The following is a 20,187-nucleotide window of genomic DNA, read 5'->3' as shown; positions in this document are numbered from 1 at the left end:
ACAGGGAAGAGACCACAGAAGCACGTTCCAGCACATTCCGTCCTGCCATGGGGAGCCAGCAGTCTCTCCTGGCACCTAAAGGAAGCTCTGAAGAGCTGCCCAGGTGTTAATTCCCGTCTCGAGCATGTGGCAGGGCATTGCCCCCTGGAAAGCAGTGTCTGCCCAGAAAGATACTTGGAAGAAACAGCATTCCTGTCTCTGCCAGTCCCTTCCCATAGGGCGGTCACAGGGCTTTTCCCAAACCCAGCCTTGGGGAGTCCTCCATGGTTAGCCTGCCCCCCAGTGATCCCCTAAGGAGGCCTGGATCCATGAAACAGAAGTGAAACCGGAGATTTTCAAGTTTTGAGACCTCAAAGCAACTTCCAGCTTTCAGAGTACCTTGAAGGAGCTCCTTTTCCATGTATTCATTATCAGTGATTTTGGATTTTTTTTTTTCTTTGTTCAAGTATTTCCATGTTCATCGATAAGAATGTGATAAATGGGCCAAAAAATAGAAATAAAGTTATGCATAGTCCTATAAGCAAATAAAACTACTTCTTAACATTAAAATTTATTTTCTTTTTTCATGTATAGTTTTTTAACATAGATTTAGTACCATATATAACCAGGCCTTTAACTCAGCATTACCCCTTAGGCACCTTCCATGTCACCCATGATCTTCATAACCACAACTTCCGGTGGCTGCATATCCCTCGAGTGCATGCACTTGGTTTGCTCAACCTCTCATCCCCTTCCAACCTTTAGATTACTTCCAACTTTCCACTATTACGAATAACAGTGCATGAAGACTTTAGTACCTAAAGTACTTTGCATACTAAAGATCATTTCCCTGGAATCAGTTGACATGGGTCCTTAAAATATTTAGAACATTTGTTTAACATTTCCTAATGATGTACCAAGGCCTTACCCTGTGGCTCAGATGGTAGAGTCTGCCTGCAATGCAGGAGACATGGGTTCGTTCCCTGGGTCGGGAAGATCCCCTGGACGAGGGAATGGCTACCCACTCCGATATTGTCTGGAGAATTCCTTCGACAGAGGACCCTGGCGGGCTAGAGTCCATGGGGTCGCGAAGAGTCAGGCGTGATTGAGCGACTAACACTTTCACTTCACAATGATGTACCATCGCTCCCCAAAAAAGGATGTTCAGGCTCAGCCTCCCTAGGTTAGTGTTGCATATAGATCTTGTTGCCACTTAGGAATCTTCTGATCCTTCTTTCTTTTCAAACCAAAGACAAGCAGGGGCCTTGCATGCAGATCTAAAGCCAAAGAAGAGGCTTTGCTCACATGTGCATTTTGTGCCTTTTTTTCCCTACAGTTTCCGTGGGTTATGAGTATGAATCCTGCCCAGATCTGATCCTGTGGGAGAAAAGAACCGCAGTGCTGCAGGGCTATGAAATCGATGCTTCCAAGCTGGGAGGATGGAGCCTGGACAAGCACCATGCCCTCAACATCCAAAGCGGTGAGCGGATTAGTAGAATTCCAGGAGCCAGGCCATGGTGTGAGTCTTGTCTCATGTGCTTTGTTCCCTGTGAGGCAAAAACACACATACACACACACTTCAAATTCCATAGGCTCATGTGTGATCCACTGGTCAGAAGGGTTAATACAAATAGTCCTTGGCAACCTGCTCTGTGCTCGTCACTACTGGGCGCCGGGGATACAGAAGTGAAGGGCTTCAAGAGCTTACACTCTGGGCAAGACAAACACTTCTCAGGCAATTTTCACAGCATGCCATGGATGGTGCCGTCACAGGGGAAAGCTGGGAACACTGTGGGGGTGCAGAAGAGAAGCCCCTGACTCAGCTTCTTGGTTCAGCAGGTTGTCTCTTTGGAGAGAACTTCCAAACTGAGTCTCCAGGGGTCTACAGCATTAGCTGTGTATATCAAGCAGGAAGAACATTCTGGGCAGAGAGCACAGTCCGTGCCAAAGCACTGAAACCTGAAAGAGGAGTGATTGGAGAGAAAGGATCATTGTGCTTTGAGCAAAGGGTGAAATGAAGGGAGTAGCAAAAGCCGGAGTGGGGGGCCTGAGCAGCCTGAGTCCCAGGTAGGAAGATTAGGACTTTCGACTCCACCCAGAGGCAAATCTCAAGCCTCTGAAGGGTTTACAGCGTGGAGTGACACTGTCAGATCTGTATTTTAAAAGTTCTTTCCTTTCGGTTGCAGTAGGTCTGAGTTGCTACCTGCAGGCTATCTCTAGTTGTGACGAGCTGGGGCTACTCTTTGCTACCACACACGGGCTTCTCATTTTGGTGGCTTCTTTTGTTGCAGAGCACAGGCTCTAGGCTCACGAGCTCAGTAGTTTTGGAACATGGACTAGCTGCCGCGCAGCATGTGGGATCCTCCCAGACCAAGGACTGAACCCTGTGTCCCCTGCACTGGCAGACGGACACTTTACTGCTGGTCCACCAGGGAAATCCCAGATCTGTATGTTAGACAGCTCCCTGGGACTGTGTTTCAAGATTGGACAAGTAAATATGGGGATGATGTCAGATCTCTCCTACCTAATCTGTAGATGCAAGAATGCCCATCAAAGCCACTGCGTTTGGGGGGCAGGGATTGACAAACTAATTCTGAAGTCTGTAATCAAATAAATATTTATAAATAGCTGTGGCACTCTTTAAAATAAGAACAAAAAAGAGGCACTTGCCAGATGTTAAGCTATCTTAGGAAAACCATAATACCTAAAACTGTAGTGCTGTCACAGGAACAGATAAATAGATTCCATAGGATAGAACGAGGCATCCAGAAACTGACCTGTGAGTCGTAGTTAGGACTTGCTTTGGTCATGAGTGTCAGAAAAGCCAAAATAACTGCAAACAGCAGTCTGGAGGTGAATGAAGTCCAGGCTAGTTTAGACTGAGTCTCCCTCATGCATTTCTATGAACATCTCTCGATATCTCCTCTATGTCAGGTTCTGTGCTAGGCACTGAGATACAGAGTGGGGAAGACACTGTCTCCGCACCTGAAATGGTAAAGAGAGGACAGATAAGTGCAATAAAGAATTGTGTGCTGTGCCATTAACACCGAGCCAAGAGCCTCCACCTACAAAAAAATCACTACTTTCTGAAGTATACAGTGATGCTTACCTTTTTGGTAATAAACTATTTTTTTAAAATAAGGTATGTAACTTTGGGTTTTTTAAGACAGAAAGCTATATTGCACACTTTAAAAAAAAAACAGTTCTGTGCTGTGATGGAGAGACAAACTTGGCCCGCGCAGTGTGTCCAGTTTATTTGAGAGGCAGTGAAGCTGAATGGTTCAGAGCCGGGACTTCTCCTGTCATCTGTGTGATGTCAGTACGTCAGTACGTGATGTCAGGGGTCCCCTGTCAGTACCGGGAGGGTAACAGCACCCGTCTTACAGCCGTGGGAATTCTATCAGCAGAGCAACGTGTCCTGTCCAGTATGGCCTGGGTTTCCTTGTGGGGTGAGGCAGCCTTGGGAGCTGGGTCTGGAAGCGGTAGGCAGGGATCTGGCATCCCTTGCAAAACCAGGACAATGCTGCAGCCACAGGGAGAGCCACCCCCAGCGCCATCAGTGACTCCGCTCCTCTGCCCTCGTCCCAGGCATCCTGCACAAGGGAAACGGGGAGAACCAGTTTGTGTCTCAGCAGCCGCCTGTCATCGGGAGCATCATGGGCAATGGGCGCCGCAGGAGCATTTCCTGTCCCAGCTGCAACGGCCTCGCCGACGGCAACAAGCTCCTGGCCCCCGTGGCCCTCACGTGCGGCGCTGACGGCAGCCTCTACGTGGGAGATTTCAACTACATCCGAAGGATCTTCCCCTCCGGGAACGTCACCAACATCCTGGAGCTGAGGTATGTTCGGTGAGGCCTCCCCGACGGTTCCTAGCATGTCCCTTCGCCACCCTACGGGCCCACCTACCAGGACCCACTGGCCTGAGAAGGGGACAGAACAGAGCCTCCCCGGTCACTTCCCAGAGGCTGACCTGTGAGCTGGAGGCTCTGAGGCAGCCGACGCCGCTCTCCATGGGACACAGAGATGCAGACAAACCACCCTGGGGATGGGGAGACACCCTTGCTGTCCAGATGATGGAGAAGGCGGCCAGCCACTGAGTTAGACTCCTTGGAAGCCCTTCAATCTTTTTCCTGCTTCCTGGCACCAAACCCATTGACATGCATCACATGAGTCTTTTTATAAGGACAAGGGATGGTATCACGAACTAGGCCCCAGTGCCAATGTTACCAAGCCTGGTCCTGTTACTTAACTGGCATCGGGACTTAGGGGCGGTTCTCTGCAGCTGCCCGGTGCTGAGAGAAGGCCCATGGCTGCTCCTCGGGTGTATATAGGCGACAGAGCCAGCTGTCACCTTTCCCTGTCCCCATCCTGACCATGAGGGACAGAGCACAGGCACTCTCCCTGCACAGGGAGGGGCCTGGTGTGTTGGACATCTCCACACCCCCTCAGACGAGATACTTCAGAAGCAGAGGCCTGTCACAGGGTGGGTTCCAGGGGAGCTGTGGTTGGTTAGAGATGGGGGAGCCCCACCCTCCCTTTCAGGAGAAACTGTACCAGGTTTCTCATGACCGTTTTAGAGAGTGGACTCTGCCCATCTCCTGGCCTGGGGTCCATGTGAGCAGGATGGGCCCTTGAGCTGGGAAGTAGCCAGGGGAAAAGGAAACTCTCTCTTGCAAGCCCTCTTTTATTTGCCTGGTGTTAATATGACTGCTCTGCAAGATTATTTTGCTATTATTATTGGCTCTTATTTACTATTAATTATTACTATTGCCCTTGACAAATAAGATAAAGGAGACTTAGGGAATTTAAGGAACCTGCCCAGGGTCCAGCTTGGCAGACCCAAACCCAGAAGGCCACCACACAGCTCTGCCTCGCCAAAGTGTCATCAGGGGGCCCATTGGGGGCCACCTTGGCTGAGCGCCATGCTTACGTATCCCGGAGGTGAGTGCCCGCTGAGAACCCCTCTCTGCAGGGCACATGGGAGAGGTGGGGCAGGCTGGCCGGCTGGCCACAGCCATCACTGCCCTGCAGATGAGGGCACTGTGTTCACCCACCCAACCAAAGGGGGACAAAGGAAGGGAAGGGTCTTTGGCCATGAAAAAAAAGCAGAAGCTCACATTCTGTGGACTCACAGGAAATCAGACATCAGGCGGAATGAGAACCAGGCCATTTACAGGAGAGTCTCTGCCCGTTTTTTTTTTTTTCTCTCTTTTATGAGTTTGACCATCATAGATAACTGCCAGGGAAATGGGAACCCTTGAGTGTATTTGCTTTAGTCGACTAACTGCTCATATTATCTTTCTCTTTCCTATGCCTTAATGCAGAGAGAGTCATAGGCTCGGGGTCAGCCCACCTTGGCAGAGAAACTAAAACTGGACCACTTACCCTCTCTGGACTTCCATTTTCACATCTTTTAAATTAGAGACCCCACTTTCCCTGTCTCCCTGCCATAGTTGTAGAGAGATCATGGAAGATAGTGTGTAAGGAAGGGAGGAGGAAATTACATTAGGGGAAAAAATAATTTATTGATAGGTTATCATCACAGTGTATTTCCTTCCCGTCCTCTTTCCCAGGACTGTTTCTCTGTCACCTTCTCCCCTATAAGTAGAATGTAGCTCCAATTCTCTGTTCTATTGGGAGGACGATCGTGGTGGGCCACACAGGTCTGGGCCACTCTCGGTAGGGCAGCGTGCACACAGAGACACAGCAGTGAGCATGTCTCTGAGAGCGCCTCTCTGGGCAGGGGAGGAATCGACCGTGCCAGCCTCTGGCTTAGCCCTGGTGCAAGCAGCCACCCGGGTCAACCGCATCCTCTTCTGCTAGAGTCAGCAGTGTTGGTGCAGGTGAGACCATGCTGCTTCCGTGATATGTAGCTGCTTCTAAGTGAGCTCACTGACAAGTAATATCCAATATGAAATATATCAGTGTCAGAGCTGCTAAGTCTTTATTTATTACAGTATTGTACAGAACCATTGCTGTCAAGTTTTCAGGCTGCTAATAATGCTTCTAACCCTGTTGCTAACACTTCATTCTTTCTTCTATTCCCTGCTCTCCTGTCTTCTGTCAGAAATAAAGATTTCAGACATAGGTAAGCCAACCAGTGGAGAATTTCCTGTCTCTGCCTGCCTTGTTGCATGCTGTATGGTAAGCTGCACGTGTCAATTTCAGATCACTCGGTGGCAAATGACTCCTCTGTGATTGGATCTGATTGGGGGTACCTCGGCTACAGTGAAAGAAAGTCATTAATAATGGTGAAGACGGGTAGGGAGAGCCTGAGCTCCTTTCATCTCTGGCACAGCGCAGCATTTATTTTGGTAGTTTGTGGACATGACAGGCTGAGTAATAGGGGGAAATTTTAACCTTGGCAGAGTAATTTGCACACCCTAGTCTGATTATCCTGAGAATGAAGGAAGAGATTATCCCCACCGTGTTGAGTGACTTGGAGGATCACAGTGGGAAGGCCGTGAGAAGGACTCAATCAGGCAGAGATCCTGGCAGAAGACAGGCTTCAGATTCGTCCGTCTCTGGGCATGCCAGGTGCCTCGGGTTTGGAGGCTGGGACGCCAAGGGACCGCTCCAGGAGGTCTGTCAGCAAGGACAGAATGAGGGAGGATATTCAGGCCATACACACCTTCCACAGGGAGAAGCCCCCAAACAGGAACTTTGGCACAGAGTAGATCTGTTATGTAGGCTCCCAGTGACCCTGCAGCAAGCAGGAGTGGTCGTCCTCAGACACACTGACATCCCCGGGCTGTGGCGCTCGTCTGACTCCTAGGGGACGGTCACCTCAGAGTCCCCCCGCTTCCCACACATCTGGGTGGCCTGACAGCAGCCATGGCACATGGAGGGTGGCTTGCACTGCTACCCACGTGGCTCTCGGTTACCTGTGTGGGTGCAGATCAGACTGGCACGTGGGTGGGCACTTACTGGAGATAAGTTCAGTAGAGAGTCAGACAGATCCCAATCCAACAGCGATTATGTCCATGTCTGTATAATTATAGTAATAACATGGAAATCATATGTATTCTTTTAAGATAATAATAGTAGTATATAGAGGGCACTTAATGTGTAGTAGAAAGCAGGTTAAGCGTTTTACATAGATTATAGCAATGCACCCCCAGACCGCCTTTGAAGTAGTTCTTCATGATACATCCAATTTACAGATGAGGAAACCGAAGCTCTCAATTGTGTGGCCTTGGAAAACTGTTTAAATCTATCTGAGCATTAGTTTCTAATTTGAAGATAATAAAATCTCCCTTGGAGATTGTTATAAGGGATACAGAGGATATTTATAAAGTATCTAGCATTGTGCCAGGCACTCTAATGAGTTATTATTTTTATTATTGTTATTATTACTATTATTATCATCATCATCATAACAATTAGATGATGATGATTATGTCGCTGTCTATCCTGAAAAGGAATTCAGTGTTCTTGCAACCAAAGACACATGTATTAAAGTAAATTAAATAGAATTTGGGAACAAAAGAAAAAAGGAGAAAACAAATACATGTGATTACACATCAGATCAGACTCTGAGCTTCCTAGCAGTCAGATTAAACAGAGAAGCATAATTGTTTTCAGGGTTTACGTTACCAGAAATGGGAAAATATGCCCCCTTCTCAGAGGAGGAGTATTTTTCCTGACACTGAAATAGAAGAGAGATATCCAAAGAGCTTGGTATGGATGTTACTGAACTATGAACTGACCTGTGCCCTCAAGTTTGGTTTTTTAGCAAACACAGTACCTTTCATATGAAGATCTTGGATGGAAACCTAGCACTTCCCATTAACACCTCCAGTCAGTGGTGGTGACTGCCTGGGTCGCAGCTAGGAGACGGGGGGGCCTAGCTGGCAAGAGTCAGAAGCCAGGGTGCTCTTCCAACTTTGCTTCATGTTCGTGTGGCCTTGGGCTGGTCACACAGCTTTCCTGGTTTCCAGTGGCATCATCTGTAAATTGAGAGTCTTGATTTCGGTACCTCCTGTTTGTGCTGTTCAGTGATCTTTTGATGTACCCATGGTATGATTTCAGAGCTGGCTTCCTGTCCTCTCTCAATTCATTGTTTTCTCAGGTGCTAAAACGTGTTTTGAAAGTGAACCAAAGTAGAAGGGAAAAATGGAATTTCTTTCTGCCTTCCAGTTTTCTAAGGACAGTCAGGCGGGAGAAGACCTGGGCTCCAGCTCTGATTTTAACTGGCACCTGGATATTGGCAAATCCCTCCCTCCCTCAGAGCTTTAGTGTTCCCATCAGTAAATGCCAGAAATGGAATAAAGAAATTCTAAAACTCCGTCCTCTTAGTCCATTAGCATTTACTGTTCTGCTGCTCTGAGGAGCTAGAGGCTCAGGCTAGGACTCAGCCTGTGTGTGTGTCTCTCTCTTTTGCCTTTCCAACCTTAATTCAGCCCACCACGCTGGGCATGCTCAGCACGGAGACCCCCAGTCCCTTGGGCATCTTCTTCCCTGCCTTTCTTGAGGGACTAAGGGTCCTCACCTCCTCCCAGATCTCTCCTCTAGGGTCATGGAGGAATGTTTGAAGTCTTGTTCAGAAGTACATCTGAACTCAAATCTCCGTCAAACCCAGCTACACGTTCTATGTTAACTCGAAGAGAGCCCTTAGTTGCCTCAGAAAACAGGTTAGACAGACAGTATTAAGTATGACATACTGGTGTTTTTCATTGTGCAGTAACATAAATGTTCTGGAGGTTTCTCAAGGTGACCAGCTGCCATTAATTGGACTTTTTTATTTTTTGATGGAGCGGGCACTATCCTCAAAGGTTTACATCCTTCATACAGTTTTGTCCTCGAAGCAGCTATGATTATCCCTGTTTCTCAGATGACAAATAATTGAGGCTCAGAGTAATCATTTGCCCAAGGTCACCCATCACGTGGGTGACGGAGCTGGTATTGGAACCCCTGTCTGTGTGGTTCCAGTGCTCAAGCTCTTTCTACTAGTTCCAAGAACCAGCGGATCAAGGTCTGCCAAGGCTGCTACCTGATGTGGTCAAAGGACACCCCTTTGCACAAGGCAGGTCTTATTCTGAAGGAAAGGGAAAATCCCCACTCAGAACAGGCAATAGGTTGCCTTTGGTGCCAACAGACTCCTGGGCTCACAGCTCCTACTAGGAAATTCCCCACATTGTCCAGATGGAGGTCAGAGTGAGGCCCACTGCAGCTCATTTACTTCAGGATTAATACCTTATAGTCCCTAAGATTTTGCATAATTTCCAGAGGCACCGGGGTTGTGTTTAAGGAAGTGGAAAAGAATGCAGGTCCTCAGGAACTCCTGCGCAGACTCCGGCAGTGGAACTGTGAGCCCGCTCTGTGCCCAGCCCTGCCCAGGATCCTGTGGATCAGAACCGGATCAGACAGGGTCCCTGTCCACAGCACCGGGCCTGGGGTCTCAGCAGGAGGCCATCTCCCATTGCTCACATCTACGGTTTGCAAAATATTCTAAGGAAGGCCCCACTCCTCCGAGTACAGATAAGCAACATCAGCATCCTCTGAGAACTCATTAGAAGTGCAGACTCTCGGACCACACCTAGAACTGCGAAGCTGAAATCTTCATTTTAACATGATTCATGAGCACGTCAAAGTTTGAAAAGCTCTGCTCTAAAGGCATGGTTTCCAAAGCCAGCTGGGCCTCAGGAGCAACCAAGTCATCTTCAAGGGACAGATACCCAGGCCCTTCAGATGTGATGGTGAGGGTTTTTAAAAAACAGAAAAGTTTTCCAGGTGAATCTGATGTGCAGCCGTGTTGAGAACCATCACCCTACGATCCTTAGCAGTGGGTGTTTCCTGTCTGCAATCCCAGAGAAGCCGATAGGCATTTACTCACCGATTCATAAAGTCAGCAGGCCTTTCTGGAACGCTGACTCTGTACCAGCTCAGGGCTAAGCACCAGGAACTTGAAGCCTGGCCCTGCCCCTAAAGAGTCCAAGATGTCCTTGAGGAATCAGACAGCCAAGCAGAAAAGGGTCTTAAGGTGCTGGACGTACTGAAAGTATAATGTGCTGAGAGTCTGGTGGAGACACAACAGAAGAAGGAGGGGAAAGCAGGGACCCAAGAATCCAGGAGAGGTAGGGGTTCCAGATGAGGTGATGTTGGAGCTAAGTCCTAAGAGATGAGCAGGCGCCCTGGGCGAGAAAGGCAGAGGAGCTTTCTAGGCCCTGAGGAGCAGCCCAGGGAAGTAGAGCGAACACAGACTCTGGCATCCAGCAGATCAGAGATAAATACCATCCTGCCACCTAGCACTTTCCGGCCCTGCTCAAGTTTCAGCTTTCTAAACATCTCTCATCTCAGGTTTCTAAAGCCGTTGTTGTGTTTTAATAATGCCTTCTATGGCATTTGTGATGAAAAGGAGGTTGTGCATATAAAAGGCTGGCACCGTGTCTGGGACAAACTGGCGCCCGGAGGTGGCAGCCGATGCTTCCATACCAGCAGCCCGTGCATCCACAGCTCTGCCCCCAGGACTAAGGACGCATCTCCTGGGAGAGGTCGGGGTACCGCTCCCAGTGCAGGTGGCCCAAGGAAGAAGTGAGCGGAAGACTGTCCAAGAGCTCTGCCAACTGGAAAGGGCCGTTGAGCTGGATCATTTCATTTGATCCTGATGATAAGCCTGTGAGCAGAGCAGGGCAGGGACGCCATCATCTGAGGCTGAGGAACCTACTGCTTGAAACATTTAGGTGGCTTGTGCAAACTAGAACCCACATTCTCTCAGTTCAAAACTAGTGCTCTTTCCCTTATGGTTAGCTGATGAAACCCCAACCTCAAATTTGTTCTGGGGCACAAAAGAGGGGGCCACTGGACAGTCTGCCAAATGCCACCCTCATCTGGAATTCACCAATCTGAGAAACGTCACCTAAGTGGCACTTCTCTGGGTTGATGCAGAAAGACATAAGCCAAAATCTTGGGATGGGGGGCCTACTCTCAGTGGACAGGGACCCCACCATATTCCTCAAGGACCCAGTTTCTGCCTTGGTGAATAGCACCTGCTTCTCATGGATGATACGAAAAGAAATGAAAAATTGACCTCCAGCTGTCATCAAGAATCAGAAAGCTCAAGGCTGCCCCAGCATTGCAGAGTAGGATCTAAGGTCACTGCATTTTATTTAGCCGGAATCAGTGTCGTCTGGGAAAATTAAATCTGTCACATGTTATAGGGCAAGTCAAAGGGGACATGTCTAGCTAAATAGGACATCTCTCCTGTTACCACCACTCCTAAGAGAGAAGTTACAAGAAAGCTAAGTAATTTGATTGAAAATACTGTTTAAGTAAACTAAAAATGGAGATCTCATGCACTTAATGCCTGCTGTGGGCTAGAAAAGCATCAAGCTGAACATTGGAAACACAGAAAAGAATAAAATCCCATCTCTTCCCATCAAGTAGTTATTGGGGACAGAATTGGGGAGACAGTGGAAAGTGAACGTGTTATCTGCTCAGTTATGCTGGACTCTCTGCAACACAAAGAGTTTCAGGCTGATTCTTTACCACCTGAGCCCCCAGGGAAGACTCTGGGAGACAGACATAAGTAAATAGCCAGAGCATTATGTTCAGTGTCCTATAACCCAGATATGATAAGATAAGAATCTCAGTGCATAGGGAAGAAAAGCTGGAGGAGGTTTGACAGAAAAGGTGCCATTTGAGCTGACACCTGAAGAGTGAATAGCGAGTTGGACTGTGAAGAAGGCTGAGCACCGAAGAATTGATGCTTTTGAACTGTGGTGTTGGAGAAGACTCTTGAGAGTCCCTTGGACTGCAAGGAGATCCAACCAGTCCATTCTGAAGGAGATCAGCCCTGGGATTTCTTTGGAAGGACTGATGCTAAAGCTGAAACTCCAGTACTTTGGCCACCTCATGCGAAGAGTTGACTCATTGGAAAAGACTCTGATGCTGGGAGGGATTGAGGGCAGGAGGAGAAGGGGACGACAGAGGATGAGATGGTTGGATGGCATCACCGACTCGATGGACATGAGTCTGAGTGAACTCTGGAAGATGGTGATGGACAGGGAGGCCTGGCGTGCTGCGATTCATGGGGTCACAAAGAGTCGGACACGACTGAGCAACTGAACTGAAACTGAGGCTGAGAACGGGAGGGTACAGGATGGTCCCCAGAGCAGGAACTGCAGATGCAAAGAGGTGTGAAGACATGTTTGAGGGGCAAGTTGTCAGGATGGCTGATGACAAGTGGTGAGGGAATGCCCTAGACTGGGAAGAAATTGTAAATCATTACTACATGATAGCAAAATTCAGGCTTAATAAGAGATACCTACTCTGTAGTCCTCTCCAAAGGCAAAAACAGACATAATGACTAGTAATTAAAATAATAATTATGATTACCAAGTGCCTACTGTGGACTTCCCTGGTGGCTCAGACAGTAAAGAATCTGCCTGCAGTGCTGGAGACCTGAGTTCGATCCCTGGGTTGGGAAGAGCCCCTGGAGGAGGGCGTGGCAACCCACTCCAGTATTCTGCCTGGAGAATCCCCTTGGACAGAGGAGCCTGGTGGGCTACAGTCCATGGGGTCACAAAGAGTCGGACACGGCTGAGCGACTATGCACAGCACACACAGCACTGTGTGCCATGCACTATGCTGAGTATTTATCATATAATTTATGTAACATTTTATATAATGTTCCCAATATACCAGCAAGGTTCACACGCCCATTTTGCAGATGAAGAAAACGTGAGGCTCAGGAGACCAGGTCAGTTGCCCAGGTTTCAGAACCACAAAATGGCAGAGCTAGACATGGAACCCAGACTGATTTGAACCCAAAGCCTGTGCGACTTTTCCTGCCCTGTGCCTGGAGATTCGGCCTCGTCGCCGTCATCTCTCTGTACCGTCCCTGTCTAGTTCACTCTCCTCCGTTAGTGCATCCTGCTCTTTGCGGCTGTTTTGCAGAAACAGAGCCATCACCAGCACAGCTCCCTTCTTTGTTTCTTCTTCCTTGGCTGTTGCTGCCAATCACAGACTAATCATGTGGCTCATTTGGGTCTGGCTGCAGGAAGGAGACTACGGGGCCCCTGATAAGTGTAATATGAGTGTCAAAAGAAGACGCCGTTGACACTGGCTGCGGTCCAGTGTGGCTGGGACCTTAGCAGTCAGTCCCAAGAAGGGGGTGGAGCTGCTGTAAAAGCTGCATGGGGGAAGAGCTTGTGTGTTGTTTTGTTTAGTTTTGAAGTGTTTTTTAAAGTCAGATCCTTTCGTGTCTCTGGTCTGGATTTACAGACCACCTCTGGTCAGCCTCAACGGATAATCTTTTTAAAGAAAACAGGCATCGCACTGTTGGCTGGGCATGACAGTCATCAACAAGAACCTCTTGCATTCATAGTTGGGTGAGAAGCAAAGGCCAACCACAGAGGTCAGAAAAATTGGGGAACCATCACCCCAAAGAGGGACATTGTCCCCTTTTTGGCTTAATCTCAAGTTCTGTATCTCTGGCTGCCTGTCAGGAAAGAAGGAAGTGCTCACCAACTGGCGTGTCCTTGTTTTCCAGCCACAGCCCAGCACACAAATACTACCTGACCACAGACCCCATGAGTGGGGCCGTCTTCCTCTCGGACACCACCAGCCGGCGGGTCTTCAAGATCAAGTCCACGGTGGTGGTGAAGGACCTCGTCAAGAACTCTGAGGTGGTGGCGGGGACAGGTGACCAGTGCCTCCCCTTCGATGACACTCGCTGTGGGGATGGTGGAAAAGCCACGGAAGCCACACTTACCAACCCCAGGGGTAAGGCTTGGCTTTCAAAACTCTCTCAGTAACATTCATAGGGGTAGTTCCATTTCCAAAAGGTGAACCTGTTTATCATTGCAAAAAAGTTGGAAAATGCTAAGAACTCTACTGAGGAAAGTTTAAGCTGTCATAATTCCACCTGCCAGAAATATTCCCAGTTAATATTTCCTGTCTTTCCCCCTAGCCTTTTTTCTAATGCTCACCAGAAACCAACAAAATTAAGTCACATTAAACAAGTTGTTTTAGTAACCTACTTTTTTTTTTCCTAAGTGATATATCACAAATATTTCTCCATGTCACTAAAGAGTCTTCTATGAATTTGCTTTTAATGGCTATATAGTATTCCACCAAATGGATATCTTGTTATTTATCAGTCCCCTCCTGTTGGATATATATGCTGCCTTTCATGTCATTGTTTGATTTAAAAAAAAAGTGGCAGTATATCATCTTTGCACATGTTCATGTCCTATAGGATGGGTTAACTCTTAAGCTTCAATTTTGAGTCCTTCAAAAAACTGGACCTCTTCACACCCACACTTACTTTCCATTCACTTATTCAGCAAGTATTTGCTGAGTATACAGTGTACTGTGTGTACATAGATAAGCTCATTTTCGCATAAAAATAAGACTTGAATGTTAATCATGGAGATGGGAGAGGGGGAGAAGTGCTCCCTGCGGTGCAAGGAGAAAGAACTGTGCATTGAGAGTCCAGAGCCAAGGAGGCCCCTGTGCCCAGGAGACCGGGAAGGCTTTTTGGAGGAGAAGCCATCGTTTTCAGCAGACATCCATCGGCACGTGTTCACCGTGCTGCAGGCCCTAAAGCCAATGACCTATGGTGTCTAAGCCACAGGGTCCTCGTCAATAAAATAGGAGTAACAATATCTTCTGTGTCTACCTCCTAGAATTGTGCTGAGAGTCAAAATTAATATGTTTCATATGATGGCCTATAAAAATGTCATGAGCGATATTTTTTTAAGTAGAGCCAGATTTCAGGGCTTGGTTTCAAATGTAAGCTGTAGACTTGTGAAGTCAGGCAGTCCTGTATTTACATTCAGACAGTGCTACCTAATGGGAATCCCTGGGGGCTCAGCTGTAAAGAATCTGCCTGCAACTCAGGAGATGCAGGTTTGATTCCTGGGTTGGGAAAATCCCCTGGAGAAGGAAATGGCAACCCACTCCAGTACTCTTGCCTGGGAAATCCCATGGACAGAGGAGCCTGGAGGGCTACAGTCCATGGTCACAAAGAGTGACCCCTCACACAACTTAGTGACTAAACCACCAGCATTATGCCATTGCCGCCTAATAGCTGTGTGACTTTGTGTGAGTTGTTTAACCTCTCTGAGCCCCATTTTCCTCCTCTAAATAGAAATACACTGTACAGTTGTCATCCAGATTAACTGTTATCAGGAATGTAAATACTTGCTTAGGACAGTGGTACCAGGCACATGATAAACATCTCATAAATGGTAATTCCTATTCCTGTTTTATTGTATGTACAGACTATCGTGTATCATTACTTGTATGTCTCTACCACATACCTGAAGTGATCAGGTAGTAACTCCATGGGGTAAAGTTTGTGACACTTGTGGTTAATCTCCTTCTGAATTACAATACCCTAATACTGAGAGAGTAGCCTGGAGTGGAAAGAACACTACACTTGCACTCAGGGAGCCTGCATTATGATTTCGCTCTGCAACCCCCGGCTCTGGGACCTCCCCTTGTGGGCCTGTTTTCCTTTCGTAAACGTGCAGATTGGGCTAAATGGTCCGTGAGAGCCTTTTTGGTGGCAAGGTTCTATTCTCTTAAAATTAAAACACTTTTTCCTGAGAATTTTTATTCTCTCAAGATCTTTTCTCATTTGCTCCGCACACGTGTGTTCTCCACCCTCCACACACACACTCTCTCTCTCTCTCTCTCTCTCTCTCTCTCTCACACACACACACACACACACACACACACAGATGTAGTGACAGGGAAATTGCCCCAAAGCCTGTAATTAACCCAGATAGAAATGACAAGGGTGCCAGGATGTGCAGACACTGTGCAACAGGGAGGAGAAAAGATGTCCATCTATTTAGCACAACAAAAGGAGAAAAAAATGAAGTCATTAATCAGGGCGCACGTCCCTTCTATTAGCCTGTGCAGCCACCTTTGTAAACAAGAAACCCAATTGTTCCCGGAGCATTCATCAGTCCTACAGCAGATGGAGGAGAAAGACCAAGAGCAGCCACTCAGACAAGAAAGTGCCTGTCTTAAGCTCCTAGGCTTGAAAAATGAAATTAGTTTATATTCTAAGCAGGGACAGAAGGAGGACGGCCCCCGCTTTAAGGCCTCCAGTCCTCCACGTGAAATCAGTGTTCAGCCCTGAACAGCCTAAGGCAGCGGGCAGGAGGAAGCCCAGCTCCCGCGGGTGTTCACCACGCAGAGGCCCTTGGCTGTCTTAACCCCACCCTCCTGACCGGTCATAGACCTGTGGGCCCTTGAGAGCAAGCCCAGGGTGGGTTTCGTGTTCTCATAATTCTAAATCGCTCCAATAATCAAGGGCTAACTATTACAGGTCAGATGTTATTACCCGCATTTTATCCATGAAGTGAAGTGAAGTTTATCCTGGAAGTGAAGTGACTACCCCAAGGTTATATAACTGGGAGGCTTTTTAACTTTAAACATCTCCACCTCTGTGAAGCTTTTCCTGACCCCTTCTTTCAGTTCCTGCCCCAGAAAAAACAAGATGAAACTGACCAGAATCTCCTTTATTTCCCCATGAACCGCTGTGGCTTCTGTCACTCCCTGGGTCCAAAGTGATTCCTGTGCTCCCTCAGCTAGACCGCGCATTCCTCAGGGGCACACCCTGTCTGGACCCCTCAGCGGTTCACACTTCTATAGGGTATGTCTGACTCCTGTGATTCTAGACCTGGAGTGTCAGTATCACCCCTGAGCCTTGGTCCTAGTCCCAGCCAACCTATGACTGATTAATGGTGTTTCTGGGAGTGAGACCAAGCAGAGGGGTGTGTATAAATACATGTATTTAAAGATTCTTCAGGCGATTCTTATCCATATCACTGGTTAAGAAGTCCTCCCTTACTAGAGTGGTTCTCAAACTTTGATTTATATCTTTTTACGTCATTATCACCCAGGGCACTGGTCAAAAATACAGGCAGATGTTCAGGCTGCACTTGAGATTTTGTGAACCAGGTGCCTGAGGGAATGGTGCCTTTTAGCCAGCTCCCGGGTGATTGTCATACACATCCAAACGTGACAAATACAGATCTGGAACAGTCTTTTCATTTCACAGCTAAGAAAACAAATGCAAGGGCATCCAGTGACTTGCCTGAGGTCACACAGGTGGCCCTGGAGAAAGTCAGCAGGCGGGATAGTCTAGCAACTGGAGGAAAGGAACGTTGGATAATTCATTGTGCCTTTCATTGTGCCTTTTTTAGACTTTAAATTCACCAATATTCCCTACACGAATCCAAAGGATTCTTTTTTAGGCTCTATAATTCGAAAATAACCAATGAAACTAAAATAGTAATAGAGAACTCCCTGGCGGTCCAGTAGTTAGGACTCCACACTTCCACTGCAGGGAGCCTGGTTCAATCTCTGGTCAGAGAACTAACATCCTGCAAGCTGCATGGTGTGGCCAAAGAAATTAAAAATTAGAATAGAATAACATCAAATAGTAATAGACTAGAAAAGCGTGAGGGATGATTGTCCTGGAAGAAAAGAAAGATTACTGCAATCAAAGGGATTTGATGATTATAATTTCAGGTCTTCAGAAGTAGGTTAATTTACATAGTCCATCATTTGACATTGAAAATGTTCCTCCTTGCCACTACCTCTAGTGCTTAACTCCCGGCAGTTATGAGTCCAGGTTTTGTGGATGACTGAGATGATAGGTAAATATCTCCAGAGGCAGCAAGGTAGAACAACCAGAGGCCTGTGCTGATCCCCTTTTACAAGCCCTTGGGCAGCTGTCTTCAGAGAGGGGATGAATGTCGTGGGGAAGATCTAATCAAATCATAGAGGAGATGTGCCCATCACCCTGCATGTTTCCCTGAGTACGCGGGTTGTTAACCACCTCTAAGGCTGGATGTCCTGTTTGGGCTTCTCCACCCCAGGCATCACAGTGGACAAGTCGGGGCTGATCTATTTCGTGGACGGCACCATGATCAGACGCATTGATCAGAACGGGGTCATCTCCACCCTGCTGGGCTCCAACGATCTCAGTTCCGCCCGGCCCCTGAGCTGTGACTCTGTGATGGATATCTCTCAGGTAAGGAGGTTTTGTCTGCTGGGGCCCTGGGTCAGCATGCTTGTCCTCTCCTGGGCACCTGGCTTGCCTGCTGGCTGTTCGTCTTTGTGTTGCACAAGGCTTGTGAGAACACTCTTGGTGCAGGGCCTCTTAAGAGCATTAAGGACGCATAGGTGAGTCCAGCACAGTGTGGGGCTCTGGATGGTCACCATCAGAGGTGACAAGTGGGTGACACAGGAAGACCCGGAGGACTGAAGAAATCTGCCCCATGCAGCCCTCGAAGGCAGGAGAGCCTCATACAGTGTAAATTTAAATCCGTAATCTCATGAATTCACAGATACTTGAACATTGCCTGTTCTCCCTCTAGGCTGTAAGCTACGTGAGGACAGGAATTCTGTCCATCTTTTCCTCTGCTGTAACCAGGGTGCCTGGTACACAGGAGCACACCCAATACTCGTTTGTTGATTAATTCATTAGTGGATTGATTGAATCCCATCTTTGCCACTCACCAGCTGTATAACTTTAGACAAGTTGCTGAGGTCCTCTGAGCCTCGCTTTTCATGTCTCTAAAATAGGAGTAATTGATGTTGTCCTGGCAGGATTGCCTTGAGAATATGGAAACGATGTATGCAAGAGCTCCGAGCACCACTCGGCGCTCCGGAAGGGCTCACTAAACAGAAATTCTAGTCCCGCTTTCACAGAGGAGGTGACTTTGCTAGCTTGTGAAGGCTGAATAGGAGTTTGTTGGGTGGCAGGAAGAAAGGAGACATTTCACACAATGGAAACTGCGTGTGCAATGGCACAAAGGTGTTAGTGGGCCGGAAACATTCAAGGAACATTGGAAGATTGAGCACTGAGGACAGGGTTCGTAGAAGGAAGAAGCAGGAGTTGGAGCTGGAGTGTGTTTTGCAGCCAATAAGGAAAGGACTTACCTTACCACACCAGGGTTTGAACCTCAGTGAGTGGGCTCCAGGAGCCCCATGTAGACCCAAGAGAGACACAAGGTTCTGGCTGCTGTTCAGCGTGTCCCTAGTTTGTCCTACAGTGACTTGAGAAGGGATGTGTCCTTTATTGCTCAATCCTTTAGTAGAACCTGGCTGGCGCTGAATCAGTGAATATCCATCTTGTCAAGATTAGCAAAGCCAGAGATACAAGGAGGTTCAAATCACATTAAATTTGGATTTGGTGTTAGCAGTGGGCACACTTGGCTTTTTAAACACCCTCACTTCTAGGGGAGCCTGCATACAGGCCCTTTGCCACTCACTGCCAACCTGCTGCCTGGGTTCAACAGGTGACGGAGGCTGGGAGGCTCCCCGGCTCATGCCCGCCCCTGCTCCCAGCGTGTCGCCGAGCCCCTCACCCGGACCTCAGGGCTGCTGCCGGCCGTCCCGCAGCTGCGTGCTTCCCTGTCCGGTGCTGGTGTGGTTTCCCTCTGCACCAGCTACTGATTGTTATGCTCCCAAGTGGGAATTTGTTCTCTGCCACCCGTCTTTCCAATTTGGCAGGCTTCCCCTTGCTGGCTCGAGGGTTTCCCTCTCCAGTCTGTGAGCAAGCTTGATTTACCCCGTCAGGAAGCAGCCACAGCCTGAGGATGTTACGTCCAAGTCTCTTCAGTTCTCCAAATGGGCCCTCCACCAGCCAGCACAGGGTGCCGAAAAATTTCAATCCACACGTTGGAAAATTGTGTAGCTTTAGCTGGAGGTGCTGCCAAGCAGCCAGATCAAAGTCTTGGAAGACAACTGGCATATTGTGGAGGGGGAAAAAAAATCCACACTTAAATTCAGAAATCCTGGACTGAAATCTCCATGTCCCTGGTCCTCACCGCCCTCATCCGAATTGAAGCACAGGATTCTTTTTACCACACTCTCTGACATAGCCATAAACTCTTATACATGCATATGGGAAGGGGCCTGGCTTTCATCCTCAGAGCTTCCTCTATCACAAACACGCAGCTGCTTTACTGTGCTGTGTGGAGCAGGGAGGTGAGGCAGAGAAATGAGAAACCGCTCAGAGGTAAGAATGCAAAGGGATTATCATTACCATCTTTCTAAATTCCATATATATGCATTAGTATACTGTATTGGTGTTTTTCTTTCTGGCTTACTTCACTCTGTATAATAGGCTCCAGTTTCATCCACCTCATTAGAACTGATTCAAATGTATTCTTTTCAATGGCTGAGTAATACTCTATTGTGTATATGTAGCACAGCTTTCTTATCCATTCATCTGCTG

The 20,187-nt window shown here is 47.9% G+C and overlaps 1 protein-coding gene across 14 annotated transcripts in view; it reads left to right on the top strand.

Moving 5' to 3' along the window:
* The window catches only part of TENM4 (teneurin transmembrane protein 4), a 1,162,188-nt gene that overhangs the window by 1,090,610 nt on the left and 51,391 nt on the right, over positions 1-20,187 (top strand). For all 14 annotated transcript variants that reach the window (XM_086385810.1, XM_086385811.1, XM_086385817.1 and 11 more), the window contains 4 exons: positions 1,316-1,459; positions 3,568-3,817; positions 13,471-13,703; positions 17,822-17,976. In XM_086385810.1, coding sequence (XP_086241936.1) covers positions 1,316-1,459; positions 3,568-3,817; positions 13,471-13,703; positions 17,822-17,976 — 782 coding nt within the window. The remainder of the gene's footprint in view (positions 1-1,315; positions 1,460-3,567; positions 3,818-13,470; positions 13,704-17,821; positions 17,977-20,187) is intronic.

Source organism: Bos grunniens, chromosome 29 (assembly GCF_055505025.1).
Source record: "Bos grunniens cultivar Pamir isolate PY7600 chromosome 29, Bosgru_T2T1.0, whole genome shotgun sequence".
NCBI lineage: Eukaryota > Metazoa > Chordata > Mammalia > Artiodactyla > Bovidae > Bos > Bos grunniens.
Note: the sequence above shows the minus strand (reverse complement) of the source record. Positions and strands in the feature narration are given on the sequence as shown.